We start from the raw sequence: 18365 nt of genomic DNA, 5'->3' as shown, positions 1-18365 counted from the left end.
GCAGAATCTGCATTTGCGTTCCCTTCAACTCCTACATATGCTGGAATCCAATAGATTTTTATTGACAATCCAGATTGGAGAAGTAGGTGGACTTCTATTTGGATCTCTTTGTCTAGATGATTTGAAGATTTGTACTTGTTTATAGCATCAACAGCACTATATGAGTCGCTGAAAATTATTGAAGAGATTGCTTGTCTTTCAGATATTATGTCAAGTACTGCTCGTATGGCAGAGTTCTGCAGTAAACACAGATGATATTAAAGGAAGGCCTACTTTGATTATATCATGAACTGGTTTCCCTTTCTTTGGATGTGCTCTAGGCAGGGTTGGTGATTTTTTATATTTAAAAAAATAAATAAAAAATTTTAAAAATAAAAAAATGATATTGTTATGATACAATAAAGTTTCATACATACTTACCTGGCAGATATATACATAGCTAAGACTCCATCGTCCCCGACAGAAATTCAAATTTCGCGGCACACGCTGCAGGTAGGTCAGGTGATCTACCGTCCTGGACGCCCTGGGTGGCAGGATTAGGAACCATTCCTGTTTTCTATCATATTTTCTCTCTTCCACCTGTCTCCTGCGGGGAGGCTGGGTGGGCCATTAATCGTATATAGCTGCCAGGTAAGTATGTATGAAACTTTATTGTATCATAACAATATCATTTTCATACAATCAACTTACCTGTCAGATATATACATAGCTGATTGACACCCTTTGGTGGAGGGTAAGAGACAGCTAACATGGAATAGACAGGTAAAAAACATATGTTGTAGGTATAAATAAACCTTGGTTCCTATCTGATAAGTGGTAGACTTCATATGGCTGTTGCCAAGGAGTCTGCATCACCTCAAGAAACTTTAGCGACATATGTGATCTGTGGCCAAGAGTTCTTGTGGGTCTGCTGATGGGGTATGATCCGCTTACTCGGCAGAGCCTGAAAGGACTTTGTCAATGGGTACTGAACCACTTCTATGACAATACACCTTATGAAGGAGCGCAACACCGATCCCGATCGCCTGATCCTAACACGAGGGTTCGCGCTCAAATTGAAGAGTTATCCCCATACTCCTTTCAAAAACCCCAATAATTTCACTAAGTTAAATCACTTTAACTCAAAGTTAAGGATCAGTGTCGGCTCCTTATCCCAGTAACATATCCGCAGAAACGTATAAACCAAAAGAGAACGATCTCTCGTAGGTTAACTTGACATCCTTTGTGTAATGAGAAGTCAACACAGAGTTGCCTCTACCGTACAACACAGCTAATATGTCTTATATGACATATTGTTATGTAAAGAACAAGAATTTGCAAAAGCGCGCACTTCCTGCACTTTTAATTCTCAGCTGTTTGAAGGAATCAAGTCAATTATGAAGTGCTTAGGAGATCTCCATGTTTCAAAGAAGACCAGGGCTTTCTTGAAATGGATCTCTCCCGTCTGAAGCCTGAAGCCTGGCAGGAACCTCGCGCCTGGCTGGTGCTTCGCTCTTGGTTGGAGCCTAGCGCTTGTATGTTACCTTTCGCTTGACTGGCGCCTCGCATCTGGTTGACGCCTCGCGCCTTAGCTGGAGATTCGCGCCTAGAGCCTGGCTTGCACCTGGCTGGCGTCTCGCGCCTGGCTGCCGTCTAGCGCCAGGTTGGCGCTTTGTGCCTGCCTGGCGCCTCGCGCCTGGCTGGCGCCTTGCGCCTGCCTGGAGCTTCGCGGCTGGCTGGTACCTCGCGCCTGCCTGGCGCTCGCTCCTGCCTGGCGCCTCGCGCCTGCCTGGCGCTCGCTCCTGCCTGGCGCCTCGCGCCTGCCTGGCGCCTTGCGCCTGGTTGGCTCCTCCCCACTTGCCGGAGCTTCGAGCTTGGTAGAGTCTCGAGGATGTCTGGCAATGTCCACATCGGACACTCTTATCTGTCCGATATGTTCGCATCTAGCGCATCTGTGTCAGGTTGTAGGCCCGGTCTTTCTCCTCATCAGACAAAGACAGTGTTCCTTGAAACTGTCTGCCTCTGGCGTTTTTTACGCCTGTTTTGGCATAAGGCTCCTGGTTGGCGCTACATTGTCCGAAAGTCCTGAACATCCACAATAGTAAATCACAAGACTGGAGAAGGGTGGAAGAAATTCTTCCACTTTGAGCTTTGGCCTCTCCGGCAAGGGGAGGTGATTGTAGTCAGCTACATCCAGTATACGATAGGATATCTAACAGTACGAGAGATAAGAGTCTTCCTCCGAGGAGGATCCTTCTTGAGTACTTCCCTTGCTCACGAGATCTCTCCTTACCTGTTGAAGGGGTTTCTCGTTGCAGAATCTTCCCTATCCTTGTCCGAAGGAAGGGAAGAAGCCTGGAAGTCGAAGGAGACTCCGAGCTGAAATTGGGAGGACTCCTGATTTCTAGCTCTTTATTGTATCCCTCTGAACACTTCTGGGAAGCATTTCGAGCCGTCATCGCATTCCAAAGACTCTGTAGGCAAACGTTTGAACCATTCTACTGTAGATGAAAACGTAAGTACCCTGCCTGGACAACGAAACCTCTATCTAAAACATTGAATCAGGAATAGGGGTTTTAGTTCTTTTGCCAGAATACTATGCTGGCAAGAACCCAGTGCCTAGTCTCCATAGAATCTGATTTGTGAGATTCCAAAGCTCAAAAAAAATTTTAACTTGTCTTCTTGGTCGTTTTAGGACCAAGAGAAACAAAGAATTCCCTCAAAAAAATTTCTCAAAGAAGTTTGATGAGGAGCAGTTCCATCTTGTCGAAACATGGAATCTGTGGCCACAAAAAAGATCCCATTAGAAGTACATGATATCCTACTCTTGTCATATTGAGGTATCATATAAGATCCCGAAGATCTTAATCCTCTGCTATCTTCAATCCCTTTGTAGAGACAGAGTATAGCCTTTTACTGCATTCTTTGATAGCAGACATATACAAAGGTGATTCTTCCCTCTGAAAGGGAAGAAAAAACCGCTATGTGGTTCACAGAGGTACCGGAAGAGGACAGCTTCCTCAATCCCTCTAGCAGATCTGCAGCAATTCTATGTTTTGGCCATGACTATTGTCATTTACCTTAAAAAATCCTCTCATTCATGTCCACTTCTGGTCAGTCTGCACGCAGACAGACTCAGAGTGGAGAGGTTGTTAAGGTCCATTTATAATAGATGCTGATAGAATATCCAGACTCTCTTGGAAAAAACTTCCAAACATGTTGAGAAGAACGTGACCTCTGTGAATCCAACCCCTCTAAGGCCAAAATGAGGCATAAAGTATTATCCTCTCTTTCTTTGACGCCCTTTATCTTAAATTCTGCCAAAGAATTTAGATTTAGGGAAAAAAAGACTAAAGTTTATTCCCCTTTCTAAAAAAAAAATAAAGATGGCGTATATTGCTACCTCTCTTGGTTCGAGGAAAAGGAAGCAGTCTATAGGAAGCCTGTTCGTCTTCTACCTTGCTAAGAGATCTATGAAGAAGACTTTCCGCAGGTTCTCACAACTCTTTCCAATAAATGTTAAACTTCCAAAACATGTTGTGAGAAGAACGTGACCTCTGTGAATCCAACCTCTCTAAGGCCAAAATGAGGCATAAAGTATTATCCTCTCTTTCTTTGATGCCCTTTATCTTAAATTCTGCAAAGAATTTATATAGGGGAAAGGGAAAAAGACTAAAGTTTACTCCCCTTTCTAAAAAAAAATAAAGATGCGTATATTGCTACCTCTCTTGGGTTCGAGGAAAAAAAGAGCAGTCTATAGGAAGCCTCGTTCGTTCTTACCTTGCTAAGAGATCTATGAAGAAGACTTTTCCGCAGGTTCTCACAACTCTTTCCAATAATGTTAGACATGTTAACAGTTATTATCGTCGATCGAGAAGGTTCTCTTTGTTAACGCGAACAGGAGCGAAAAAAGAGATTCTCGATGCTCTTTGCGATATGAGAGTGTCGTGGAATTGGCCTAAGTGATTAAATGGGTAACGAAATCAGGAACGAATCTTGCCGTTACCGAGCCTGGTGTCCGAGAGGCTACTGGACTCTTAGGTTAATAACTCGCTAAAACGAGAAAATCTTGGATGGTGCTCTTGGCTCACTGCGCCAGGCTGGCGCTTCTGGCGCAGGCGCTTCCTTCTAATTCTTTTTAGGTTATGTGCCAGAACACCTGTGCCTTTATGGTACCCGACATCCTTTCACATGTTAATTCCGTTCTTAGTAGGAAAAAACTTTATATACGTAGTATAGTCCATTCAGGGAAACAAGTTCTGCCACAAAGAGAATATTTCCCATCAGACTCATCCATCTTCTTCTGAGCAGGTACTCTAATAAGCCATGCTTTCGTAAGCATGAGAGCATTATATAATATAATGTTCTGCTGCGATAGCATCCTTTAATAATGTTACCTACGGTAAACAGCATTGAAAGGTTGTATTATCTCTCTTATTGAAAGCTTCTTAGCAAAAGGCATACAATATTTTATTTATGTTAGCTTAACTATCCCCTCAATCCGAGGCTAAGACCGCGATTGTAGGGGAGAGATACGGATGGTTATTCCATCCCGCAGGAGAGAGAGATGAACCCGACCGCTCATGACTGACACCTACATGGTACTGCGTTGGTCTCAGGCTCTCAGCGAAAGCAGTCTCCGTTAGCCGTCTGGCCTTACTCTTCCAGAGTTGCCAGCTACTCCATTTAATAAAGGAATCTTATAAAATTATTATCGAACTTCAGGAAGTTCTTATTAAAGCATATTTAAGCGAAACAAGACTTCGATAAATCTAGAAGCTAAGTAGGTGTTGTCTTAACAATCCCTTTAAGCGTAGTCCTTCCTAGGAAAGTCGTAGGAGGATACTGGTAATTGAGTTGCACAGCAAAGAAGTAACTACGGTATGTATTTAAGATATGACCGTATCGTATTCTCATACAGCAGATACTCTACTACCTTCTACTATCTTCGTTCTTTTCGTTAATAGAACGATAGAAAGAGTATATATATATCCTTAAAGAAGGAAGTTAATCCAGGAATTCTTTAAATCTTCGTGATTTCCTCATAAATCGCGGAAAAGACAGAATTCCTGTTCATCACTAGGGTTTACGGAAGGAAGTAGATATTTCCTATCCGCCATCATACCCAAACGTCGATGAGATTCTTATTAAGAAAAACTCCCAAAGCTCTTGCCTCCTCAAAACGAGGGAAGAGCATGGATGAAGGAGATAGGTCCCCCCCGCATTTGAAGGAACTGCCTAACACAGGAGTCTTCTGAATAATGAAAAGGGGCTTCTCTTAGTATCAGAATCCTTCTGACAAAAGCATCTTGCACATTTGCCAGGGGAAAGTTGCTCAAGTTAAAAAACTCAAAGAGGAGCCTCGCGACTGACCTCTCTCTCAAATGCAGATTTTGGAATATTCTGGCGCCTGGATCCTTGCGCCTAGCGCCTGGCGTCTGGATAGTTCCGCACGCTAGAAAGGAGACTCACTCCTGGAACGTTCCGCTTGCGTGGAAGGTCCCGTGCGCCCTGACAGTTCCGAGCGCCTCTAGTCTTCTTTTACGAGCCTCTTGCCAGTAAACGTTCAATGGAAGCATCCTTCTGTCTACTATAAGGCTCCTCAGTCTAGTTTTCTCTTTGAAGGAGCCTTGCGCCAAGAAAAATGTTCTGGAACGCGGCTCGCGCTCAGTTGCTGGAACGGGGCTTGCGTTTAACTGTATGAACGAGGCTCGCGCTAGTCTGTTGGAACGCAGCTCGCTGCTGGCTGTTGGAACGTGGCTCGCGCTAGCTTGCTGGCTGGCTCTCAGCCTCTCGCTCAGTGTTCTCTTACTTTTCAGAAAACGCGCCGATCGTCCGAACTCCAAACATGTACATTCTTCGTCTTTTCGGATGTAAGATGAAGAATCGGAAGAAGAGACGCATTTTTTTAAGGATGCCTTTCCAATGGCTATCCCCGGCAGTCTGGGACATTCTACAGATCCTGCCGAGGGAACGCCCGATCGGTGGGGATTCTCCATAACCTCCGTAAGGCTTTCAACTTTCCTTCTCCTCTGGGCTTGTGAGCTTGGAAGAGGTCTAGGCCTGAGAGCGAGACAGAGCCGATCGGACGCACCCTCTACTATTTTAGGACGCCTTTCCAATGGCGAACTTGGCAGTCTGGGACGTTCTACAGATCCTGCCAAGGGGACGCCTGATCGGTGGGGATTCTCCTTAACCTCCGTAAGGCTTTCGACTTTCCTTCTCCTCTGGGTATGTGAGCTTGGAAGAGGTCTAGGCCTGAGAGCGAAACAGAGCCGATCAGAACGCACCCTCCACTGCACTGGGAACACTAAAATCACTTCTTACCTTTCAATAGCTCGTATTTTGAGCTACATTCCTTCGTCTTCAAATTGCAATATGAATTTGAAGATTCTGTGAAGTAAGAAGGAGATGAGGATACAACACTACTAGTATTGTTAATGCTCTAACTGCTCGTTAGTACGAGAGCTATAAAAACTTCTAAAGGAAGCGTAACTAATTCTATTCCTGACTTCCTCCAGAAGGAAGTTAGCTCAATCAATTCTAACATTTACTACACGTTATTATGAATAAATATTAAAATTTCTCTTCTTGCAAACTATGAGAGTGTCTACCGAAAAGTTCGGTAGTGACATGTAAACAATTCTTCGAAATTTTCGAAGCCAAAGTTATTAAAACAAATTAATATGCGTATGCCGAACCAAAGATCCAGTACTTCCCTGAAAAAGATAGCCCAGAAGATCGATGGCGACGAAATCCAAAAATCAAGTCAGGAGGAACTGCAAACGTTGTTTACATTCCAAGCGACAGAGAAAATATGATAGAAAACAGGAATGGTTCCTAATCCTGCCACCCAGGGCAGGACGGTAGATCACCTGACCTACCTGCAGCGTGTGCCGCGAAATTTGAATTTCTGTCGGGGACGACGGAGTCTTAGCTATGTATATATCTGACAGGTAAGTTGATTGTATGAAATCAGTGATTTATTTGTTTTTTATTTATTTGATATTCTTTATTTATTTGTCTTTTTTATTTATTAGATGTTTTTTCAATTCTTTTTCCTCAAAATGTATTTTATAACAGTATTACTATTGATTTATCTTTTATGTTTCCAGTTCTGTCCTAAAATATGTACTTGCAATTTTTTTTCCAAACCATATTTTTCAATTTGTTTGCTTTCAAATTAAAAAACTAAAAAAAATTTAGAATCATTATTTTTAATGAAAAAAATAAATGATGTAATCACTTGATTAAATCACTTTAATTTAATCACTGCCAACCATGGCTCAAGGGCATGTTGGCGGTACATTCTGATTACAAAATTCCTACTCATGTTTGGGAAGTTCTATCTGTAAGAAAGTTTTTCATGAAAATTGGCAGATGACCCCACAACCCTACTGAGCAAAGTTTTGCATGTTAAATCTCTATGTTGTGTCATATGCATCCTCATTATAAAAAAAAAGACATTCCACTCGAATCTCTCGGCGTTATCAACTGAACATAATGAGATGTCAACTGAGGAAAAAGTTAAGTGAGTATTAGAGAAATATGTTGGAACATCACTAATTTAGGCAATAAAAGTCATGATCCACAACAAACCCCTCATGTTGGGCCCTGATATGTCATTAGAGGGGCTGGTATCCCAAAGGGGACTATGAACATTTAAATCTCCTATTATAAGTAGGGGATCAGGTAAACAGTTAATTAATTCAGATAGATCACAGAAGTTTGAATGGAAATTTGGTTGATTGCACAAATTACATACAGTGATCATACTTTTATTGGGCAAATATAGTTTGACAGCTGTTATCTGATAGAACGGAACTGGTATATTTAAAGGTTCCCGTTACACTGTTGTGAACATATATAGTAGTGCCGGATTTGTGCAGGGTTAGGCCCTACATGTTGTAGGAAGATGCACATGGGGTTGTAGTCCTGTAACACTTTGTAGTTCACCCAATCGCAAACGTGTCAAAAGACCATTTACATTCCATTGGATGATTTTATGGTCCATTATTGGGTGGTATAGGTTTTAAATTCTGCAGGTTAACTGCAGATTTTATTTTGTCTTTTGGTTTATACATATTTATATACAGTGGTACCTCGAAATACGAAAGGCTCAACTTACGAAAAACTCGAGATACGAAAGCAAATACGAAAAATTTTACAGCTCTACATACGAAAAGTTTTCAAGATACGAAAGGTTGTTGCTGTAAAGTCCTGAGATTCGCCCGGACCACCAAGAACAATTTTAAAACTCCCTCGCCGCCAACTGAGTAAAGTCGCCACCATCCTCTCGCTCTCCCATTGGTTCCTGATGCTAGTCACCCCATAAGGTCCTGCTCTCCTATTGGTCAGCATCTACCCCTTGTGCTTTAACCCTCTTACGCCAAAGCGGTAAAAAAAAAATTCTCCCCCGTGTGCCGGAGGTGTTTCAGAGTGAGCACGGAAGCGGAAAAAATATTTTTTTCAAAAAATCACAGCGCGCTTAGTTTTCAAGATTAAGAGTTCATTTTTGGCTCCTTTTTTTGTCATTGGCTGAAGTTTAGTATGCAACCATCAGAAATGAAAAAAATTATCATATATAAATAATGCGATATATGATAGCGAAAAAACGAAATTTCATATATAATTGTATTCAAATCGCGCCGAAAATAGTCGAAAAATCTCCGAAAAAAGTTACTTATTTTTCGTTGTAATGTACACTAAATTGCGATCATTTTGGTATATAACACATTGTAAAACGATAAAAGCAACACAGAGAAAATATTATCAAAAAATAATGCATGAATTCGTAACGCGCGGACGTAAACAAATATTTTTTTCAAAAATTCACCATAAATCTAAATATTGTCCTAGAGACTTCCAATTTCTTTCAAAATGAAGACAAAAGATTGAATATTACTATACTGTAAGAGTATTAGCTTACAATTGCAGTTTTCGACCATATCTGACAAGTTAAAGTTGACCGAATGTCAAATTTTTTAATATATATATTTTTTATATGCAATTATTTCAGAAATAAGAAAAGCTAAAACCTTCAAATATTTTTTTGTTTTATTCTACATGAAATTGCGCACATTTTCATATATAAAACTCTATGAAATGCCTAATATGAAACGGAGCAAATATTTCGAGAATGGGACGTACGCATTTCGGAGATTTGTGGCGGAGAATCCGCGCGCGGAGGGAAGGAAATATATATTTTTTTTAAATTCACCATAAATCTAAATATTTTGCTAGAGACTTCGAATTTGTTTCATGATGAAGATAAATGACTGAATATTACTAGACTGTAAGAGTTTTAGCTTACAATTGTGTTTTTCGACCATTTCGGTAGAGTCAAAGTTGACCGAATGTGGTTTTTTTTTCTATTTATCGTGATTTATATGCAAATACTTCAAAAATTAGAAAAGCTACAACCTTCAATTAGTTTTTGTTGTATTCTACATGAAATTGCGCACATTTTCATATATAAAACTTTATGTAACGGCTAATTTAAAATGGTGCAAACATTACCACAATCGCACGTATGATTTTTTTGGAAGAGTTACCGCACGGACGTAAAGAAAATGTTATTTTTTTCATAAATTCACCATAAATCAAAATATTGTGCTAGAGACTTCCAATTTGTTGCAAAATGAAGGTAAATGCTTGAATATTACTAGAATAAAAGCGTTTTAGCTTACAATTGCGTTTTTCGACCATTTCGGTAGAGTCAAAATTGACCAAAGGTTGAAATTTTGGCAATTATCGTTATTTATATGAAAATATCTCAAAACTGATAAAAGCTACAACCATGGGTTGTTTTTAGTTGTATTGTGCATGAAATTGCGCACATTTCCATATATAAAATTTTATATAACGGCTAATTTTAAAATGGTGCAAACATTACCACAATCGCATGTATGATTTTTTTCGGAAGAGTTACCGTGCGGACGTAAGGAAAAAGTTTTTTCATAAATTCACCATAAATCGAAATATTGTGCTAGAGACTTCCAATTAGTTGCAAAATTAAGGTAAATGATTGAATATTACTAAAATATAAGGTAGAGTCAAAGTTGACCGTAGGTTGAAATTTTGGCAATTATCGTTATTCATATGAAAATATCTCAAAACTGATAAAAGCTACAATCATGAGTATTTTATTGTTGTATTTTACATAAAAATGCGCACATTTTCATATATAATAATTCATATAACGGCTAATTTACAATGGTACAAAAATTATGTCAAAGTGACAAAATAATTTCCAAGATGTGTCACAGATACTTTTTAGTGCGGCAAGAAAGAAATTCGCGCTTGCACGCCTGCGTAACGATTGTAAACAAAACAACACCTTGATCCGTGAACTCCCAGCATCCCCCAAGGCGCGTGATTCAAAAGTTTTAGGCTGGTAGGCCTATAAGTATTTTTCCGCGAATTTTAAAAAAAACTTTTGTAAGTCGACGTAAAATACGTCCAGTCGGCACACGGGAGACAAAAAATGTTGACGTAAAATACGTCCAGTCGGCGTAAGAGGGTTAAGTATTCTATTGGTAAAAGGATGCTGTAAATTGAAAAACTTATTCATGCAATACATTTAATAAAAAAAAAAACATTAGGTAAAGATAGAATAAAGAATAGAAATGAATGGTTATTAAACTGTTTGGTAGTCTCAGTAGTTGAAGAGAGATAATGAAAATTTATGGCTTACTGTGTAAAGTGATTGCTTGGCGATCGTTCGATACTCGTAAGTGCTAGATGTAAACAGAGGTTTGGAAGCTTTTTTTTGTTTTGTTTATTATAGTTAATGGTTACTTAATAATTATTTGAAATGAGTACATGCAATACATTTAATAAAAAAATTGTGAATTAGATATCATAAAATATAAAATAAATCAGACTGCCAACAAATACGTATTTTTAAAAATTCTTCTTCTGTTTTATTATTACGTTACGTATACGTATGTTTCATTATATCTGTCAGTAACTCTGTATCTCCATTAGGTAAAGATAGAATAAAGAATAGAAATGAATGGTTATTATACTGCTTGGTAGTTTCATTATTTGAAGAGAGATACTAATGAAAATTTATGGCTTACTGTGTGCTAGGAAAAATGATTGCTTGGCGTTCGTTCGGTACTCGTAAGACGGGTAAGAGCTGAATGTAAACAATCGATTGGAAGGTTTTTTGTTTGTTTGTTTGTGTATTATAGTTAATGATTAATTAATAATTATTTGAAATGAGTACATACTGATTATTTATACATTTTATTGGCATATTCTAAGCTTTTAGCTCTTAGGTAATCATAAACTAGGCTACAGTAGCAACCCTAACATGGGCTAGGCTTATTGCTAAGGGACATATGCTAAAGTCCTAATATATGCAGTAAAAATGGGGTTAAACATTATACATGCAGTTGAATATTACTAAAGTATGTACAGTATTTTGCCTTTTTGGAGTCATATTTCTTCCGTCGGTTCGGCGTCGTAACCCTAGAACATATGTTTTAGGCCTGGAAATATAATTTACTGGGGTGTTTTCGGAGGGCTTGGAACGGATTTGCCATTTTACATGTAAAATGTGGTCCAAGATACGAAAACTTCATGATACGAAGGGCGCCTCGGAACGGATTAATTTCGTATCTCGAGGTACTATACATATTTGAGGTGCTTTGAGGTTTCTTAATTTTAGTTTTTATTTGTTGAGAATTAAACTCAACAGTTGACTATTTTTCATTTTCTTCCTTTTTGTATTTATTTGTCGAGAATTAAACTCAACAGTCGACTGTTTTTCATAGCTGATAACTAATGTGTCTATTTTTTATTTAATGATTTCCTTCTTGTATTGCAAAGATTCAGAACATAGTCCATCCTCATGATGGTGGGCTAAAGGACATTTTTGCAATTGAACAAAAATATTTATGCAATTCTGGATTGAGTCTACTGTTTTGGTTGATAATTGGTGTTAAATACAGTGGACCCCCGTATTCGCTTTCTCCAGATTCGTGGACTCACACATTCGCAGATTTCTCTGGGGAACGTTTCCCCGCATTATTCGCAGAAAATTGCGCATTCGCGGTATTTTCTATGATAAATATCAACAAATTCCTGGTTTTTTTGATGAATTTAATCATAAAATGCACTTTTTGTGACAAAACTAAAAAAAAAACCAGGTATGAACATTTTTAGTGGGTTTTTCTCGAGTTTTAACTAACAAAATAGGCCGTTTTTAGCATTTTTATAGGGGTTCCAAACATTCGCTGGTTCTAACTATTCACGGGGGGTGGGGGTGGGGGGGGTGGTTGTCCGGTACGCATTCCCCGCGATTACGGGGGGACCACTGTACTTATAAAGCACTCATTACAACTACAAGACGGAGCATGCTTGTTGTTGGTAATTGTTGGTTCAGTCTTTCTGACTGGAGCGTTGCCTCTTTTATTAAAGGCTGATTTTCCTGCATTGGAAACTTCCGTTTTTGTGTTTTGATTGTTTTTTGTCCTCTGCAGTAAGGTGTTGGTTTAAGGAACTACTTGATTTACTGTTAAAAGATTTCTGTTTAGTGGAAGATTGGTGTGTATCAGTGTCACTGGTTGGGATTGTTGGAGAGTGGTTAACTGGTCCATTACAAGTCTGTTGTTGATTGTTACCTTGTTGTATACGTTATAGGGATGGAGGGCAGTTGTGAACCACCACTTGTGATGAAGTCAGCACCATTTCTTTTTTGAACTCCTCACTTGATGCAGGTAGGGTTTCTTTGAACTGACCACACTTCTCAACATTTGATTTTTTCATTTAGGCAGAGTTCTTTCCAGGATTCTTTTCTTTTTGTTAGTATTTCGGGAGTTGGAGCTATCAGATTCTTCTTCCATTGGAGTTCCCATGGCAAAACTATCAGAATCTTAATGGTTAATAGTAGCAGCAGTGGATAGAATGCTGTACTTATTTTGGATGTTAGTACTTTTAGCATGTTGCCTTTGTTGCATATCTTTATTATTCTGCTGCTTGATATTATGTTGGTTTTCTGAGTTCGACCTGTGTCGGCCGGGAAAAATCCCTGTAGCTCATTTTTCAAGTATAAATAAACTCCAGATATACCAGAGAAAAAGCTAGCATGGTATGCTGAAGTTACTACCCTCAGCACGATCACCCCGAAGGATGTCGGTATAAGTAAAGGGGCGTTGTGGAAACCACTATACACAGGGCCTTCGCCACTTAGAAGATTCCTTCCCAAAATCGCCTTCCGCGGTGGGAGCCGTCACAACGAAACCCACCGCCAACTCCTCTCGCCACTACTACTAATACCCACGCGCACTTCCTCTCATTCCTGTACTAGAGATTGAGTGTGATACACGCATTTCGCTGCTCCGGGATTTTTCCCCTTATTTTGTTACTTATGGCATCGCAAGGTGGTTCTACTTCTAAGTTATTTTGTACATAACCTAATTCTAGAGGCGGTCGAGTTGCCCCTATCCTTTCCCTAGAGCCAACCTAGCCTAGGCTAGGCTTGGCTAGTAGCCTATGTGTTCCTTCCTAACACCCCGTACATTGTGGGACTTACCTTCTTGCCGGTCTGGACTGATAAGTTAGTCTAGTAGGTTTAGTAGAGTTCATCCTGCCCTGCCGGTCTAGGTCGAAAAATTCATCCTAGTAGGTCTGGTCGAGGAATATCGTCCTTCTTATTTGGCAAAGGAGGCTATAGGCCTACCTTGTCTAATATGGTGGTAACCTGGTACACTGTTGGCGTCCCCAAGCAGGAATATCATTCTATTTCCTTACCTAATACTCGGGCAACTCTTTCATAAACCTCTTTTTGTGTATTGTATGAACCCAAATGTATGGCTGGTCGGTTAAGCCTGGCCTACCTGGCATAGCCTCTTGATCGGGTGTGACCACTACCAATCGCGACGAGCCATGGCCAGTCTGCAAATCTCCTAGTAGAAGTAGGCTATATAGCCTAGATTGATTCCACCTCTGTTCGAGTGGGAACCAGGCATTCACGACCGACCATGCATTCTATCCCTTTCCCCCCCTCACCCTCCTTCTACAAGGTGGGGAGGGAGGGAGAGTTACCATATGTAGACTTGACCCTACGCTCCATGTACAGCTCTGGCGACCCAGTGGTCTACCACCACAACAGTTGTTCGGGAACGCCGAACGTTGCGTGAAAGTAACTTCGATATGAAACGTCTCGTTCTCTGTATCTCCGCCGCTCCGGTAAGAGTGGAGGTAGGGGATGATTCAATCCTCCTACTATATAGCTAACGGCCCCCCCTGGTCTATAGCTTCACCCCTCCGCTCCTTCCGGCATAGGCAGGGGACAAGGAACCGACTCGTTTCCTAGACGGAGCTCCGGCGATAGTACTACTTACAGCTCCGGTCTTGTAAGGGGCCGGTGGTGTGAAGAACTTCACACTCGCTGTCCAATAACTAAATCTAGTATGGCCAAATCTCAATTTCATTCTTTTCTAAGCTCCGGCATACAAGGAGAATCACATGTTCGTCTATGGTATCCGTAGCCATCTGTCTCCGCCGTATACGCCGAACAAAGATAATTATAGGAGGTAATAGGATTCGTCCTATTCTTCCGGCATAAGCGGATAGCAGATTTTACAATAACGAACCAAACATTCTCCAGGGATGGGAATGGGATTAGACCATACGTAATAAAGTGTTTTTATTCTATGTAGGCTTTTATCACATATAAATTTAAGCTTAACTACTAGAATAAGGTGCATGTACTCTTCGGAGTTATCCCCGTCTCGAAGCTCGGGACTCATGTACACTTTCTATTACAAACGGTCCATTGTCAGTCGGAGGGTTGCCACACTTCGCTGGGCAAATTGTACGGACACATAGTTTGTCGCTCGCATGCTAACTGCGCAGTTCCCTTCGACAACTACGTGGTCTGGCATCCGGACGCCTGCACCGTTTGTTACGACATGGTTCTAACCTTGTCTGAAGAGCAGGTACGTAACACTTAAATAAAAGATGTTATAAGATTGACTTACGATTATGCATTACATTATAACCAAAAGGTGTTATATGCTTGACATACGTTTATACATTAAAATTATATATTTAATATAATTCTTCCTTCCAGATGAAACTCTAACCCGAGTTTTCTCTTACAGGCGGATCCGGCTACCCGCCACGAAGCGAGGTATAGCTCTCCAGAAGTGGGTCGCAGGGTTCAGCAAAAACGCGCCCAAAGGACAGCCATACGTGCTGGACGCTAGGTTGTGCTCCCTGCTTTTTCGGGAGCCACAGCAACAACGGCCGTGCCAGCGGAAGTCGCCGAACCCCTCATCGAAGCCATTCGAGTAGCGACGATGCCAGGGCCCGAGGAGCAGGAGAACCTTATGGGGGATGGTGGAGAATCTTTAATGCTGCCCACCACAAGCACCTAGGAGGAAGCACTAAAAGGAACGCACCCTCAAAATTTTAAGAAACCCTAAGTATCCAGAGTACATTTTTTGCAAGTAGTAAATGTTACCATGTTTCTATGACAAAAAGACTTGAATGCAAACCTAGTGAAATATCTGAACTCAAATGAATTATCATAAATGCTTAGAAGACACAGAAAACCTACTTGAAGTGTGCCCAATGGGTTAGGCAGGGTTATACTGTATACACACTCATTATTACCATTTGCACACAATTAATGAACCTGGAAGAATACGGTTACTATATCCCAATTTCTACAATTCCATCACACATTCTTATATCCAAGTTTTGACTGAGTGGTACAAGTAAGTTTTTTATATACTACTCTTCAAGTTACTGGCATGGATATAGACAACACCAATGTCGCAAACAAAATTAGTGATGAAAAAAAAAATAATGCTGACTTGACTGCTACCTGTTATGTAAAATTAAGTGATATTCCAATTCTAAAAGAGAATTACATTAAACTAATAAATGTCCTCGAATAGAAAATTAAACTTCAACAAGCTGCAGTTACCCTCTTGCCACATTTATGGTGGTTACTGAAGAAAGGAAATGGTTTTACATATGACAAAAACAACATAACAAAAGGAAAAAAGTATTCAATACTTGACAAAATGAGAGCCATTAAACAACCATCACACACAAATGCAGGAGCTGAAGAGATACTAATACATTTCTGTTAACGACACAAACTATATCTCTACAACTAATCCTTAAATAATTCCATGGATAGAACTGCACTTTCTTCAAATTTTAACACAGCAACTGCAGTCTTCCCTAACAGCACTTTATGTTTCCAAACAATTTTAACATTTTTCAACACTCTTCACATGATGGAAAGGAGATAGTGGTTCACAGTATTGACAGACTACAAAGGAAGGGCATTCTATCGTTTTGCAGTTATCACCTGCATTATTAATCACATACAGGGATGTCAGTTCCCAGTCAAGTAAAGGGATATGAACCAAGGCTTGTGATATCCACTTATACTAATTAGGGGATTAATATGTTCCAGCTTGAAAAGAAATTTTCAAATTAAACTCGTAAAACTTGAGCAATGTGAAAAAGCTATTATCTATTAGCAATAAATTTCTTTTCATAGTCTTGCATGGTAAGGGACTTGAAATCCACTTGAATTTGTTTTTTAAATCTGGCAAGATTAACATCTTTATGACATCACAGTTCAAAGTTTCTTGCATACAAAGTGTTTAGTATATACAAAATTCCACAAACACTACATTCTGATATCTTGGAAAAACATAGTAGTGTAGCTTTGTGAGTGTCCTGTTTGAATGAAAAGTAGCAGCCAAACATTTTTCATTTTCATAAACAATACTGAATTATGACAGTTAATGCAATATGTAATCTTAAATTTCATTACATCTTAAAATAGCAAGTTAATATTCTAACTTACGTATTAAAGCCAACTGTGACATCATAAATGACTGGAAAGTGGCCCTTAAGGGACTGGACACACTGGATGAAGCCACGGGTACGAGGAATCAAATGTCGCTTCAATTCGGGCAAGCCTTTCTTGCGGGCAAATTCCATACTTGCCGCATGCTTGGCTGGGGTGAATCTGGTACCCTCGGCAAACAAAAGCATCTGAAGTAGTGACAACAATAACAGCATTAGCTAAATTACTTACACTGACAATGACAGAATGACAACACTAATATGCAGAATTAATACACTGTACATGGGAGAGAGTATTCATATAAGTATTAGAAGGGATGGGGTGCTTGACAAAGATAAAAGTCTAATGAATTTTATTCTTCCAGCCTCCCAAATTTTAAACTAGAAATATCACTGTGGAACAATCAAAGCACAAGTTCATACAATCAACAATAAGTGGTCAATAAGATCACAATGTCCTATAGCTGGTTCACTTAAGGTAGATTCTTGGGCGAGCCCTATGCCTACGAAACGTTTGTTTGGCGGGCGCTGATTGGCCGGTAGCTGCCTACCTCCTGGTACCAGCCAATAGCGGCCGCCAAACAAACGTCTCGTAAGCATACGGCTCATCCCAGAATCTACCTCGAGTGAACCAGCTATAGGAGTTTCTAATATAGCTTGATAGTTATAATGGTACCTCAGATGATGTGAGGGTTATGTTCTAGAGGGGTACAACACCAGAAACATGAGGACAATATTAGAATATTGTCTTTATAATATATCCTATTGTTTTTCCATTGCATGCAGTCATATTTTAAGTATGTAGTCATTAAATTTTTAGTACGTATTAAATAAATTTGTCTTGCATGCTGTGAAGGAAGTGCATGAAGATGAATAAGAAGGGGTAAATATATAACATAAAATAACTGCTCAGAAAATCATGAGGATTTTCATAATAGAAACGCCACATATACTATAGTAGATAAGGTAGATATAAACGAGTAAAATATTATCAATGAACTGGTACAATGATACTTCTGTAACTACAAATGTCAAAATGAGTGAAGTAAGTGCTACTTGTGAGAGAGGATGGCAGGTTGTATACACATAGTACACAGTGCTCAGTTTTATGGTCTGCACAACACGTGTGCATTATGAACAGTAAGCAATTTACATAACACAAAAAATTGTGAAAGTACATAATAGTACGTAGTATAAAATCATTCAAGATATGTATATTGAATTAAATATGTAGCACAAAATGTATCTATTTTCAATATGATTTCTACATAATACATAATCAAGAGTAGTACAAATATTTGAGAGCTAAGCTTATCTGCAATCAAAATGAAAATAACAAATGTAAAGAACCCTATAGGTACATTCAACTGCTGCAAACTATTGCATCTCATTATATACATAATGATACTTCTGCTTTAAGATAACAAAATCAAAATAGTGTTATTTGCACACTAAATTTTTTAGAGAAATATATACTGCATTAATCATGGATTCATTAAACTATATTTAGCTTCCTTTGCCTTCCCTTTCCTCCGAGG

At 39.5% G+C, this 18365-nt stretch overlaps 1 protein-coding gene across 5 annotated transcripts in view; it reads right to left on the bottom strand.

Moving 5' to 3' along the window:
* The window catches only part of LOC135210968 (1-acyl-sn-glycerol-3-phosphate acyltransferase delta-like), a 290759-nt gene that overhangs the window by 101910 nt on the left and 170484 nt on the right, over positions 1-18365 (bottom strand). For all 5 annotated transcript variants that reach the window (XM_064243957.1, XM_064243958.1, XM_064243954.1 and 2 more), the window contains exon 5: positions 16826-17016. In XM_064243957.1, coding sequence (XP_064100027.1) covers positions 16826-17016 — 191 coding nt within the window. The remainder of the gene's footprint in view (positions 1-16825; positions 17017-18365) is intronic.

The sequence above is a fragment of the Macrobrachium nipponense genome, chromosome 4 (assembly GCF_015104395.2).
Source record: "Macrobrachium nipponense isolate FS-2020 chromosome 4, ASM1510439v2, whole genome shotgun sequence".
Taxonomy (NCBI): domain Eukaryota; kingdom Metazoa; phylum Arthropoda; class Malacostraca; order Decapoda; family Palaemonidae; genus Macrobrachium; species Macrobrachium nipponense.
The sequence above is the reverse complement of the archived record's forward strand: the minus strand, read 5'-3'. Positions and strand labels throughout refer to the sequence as shown.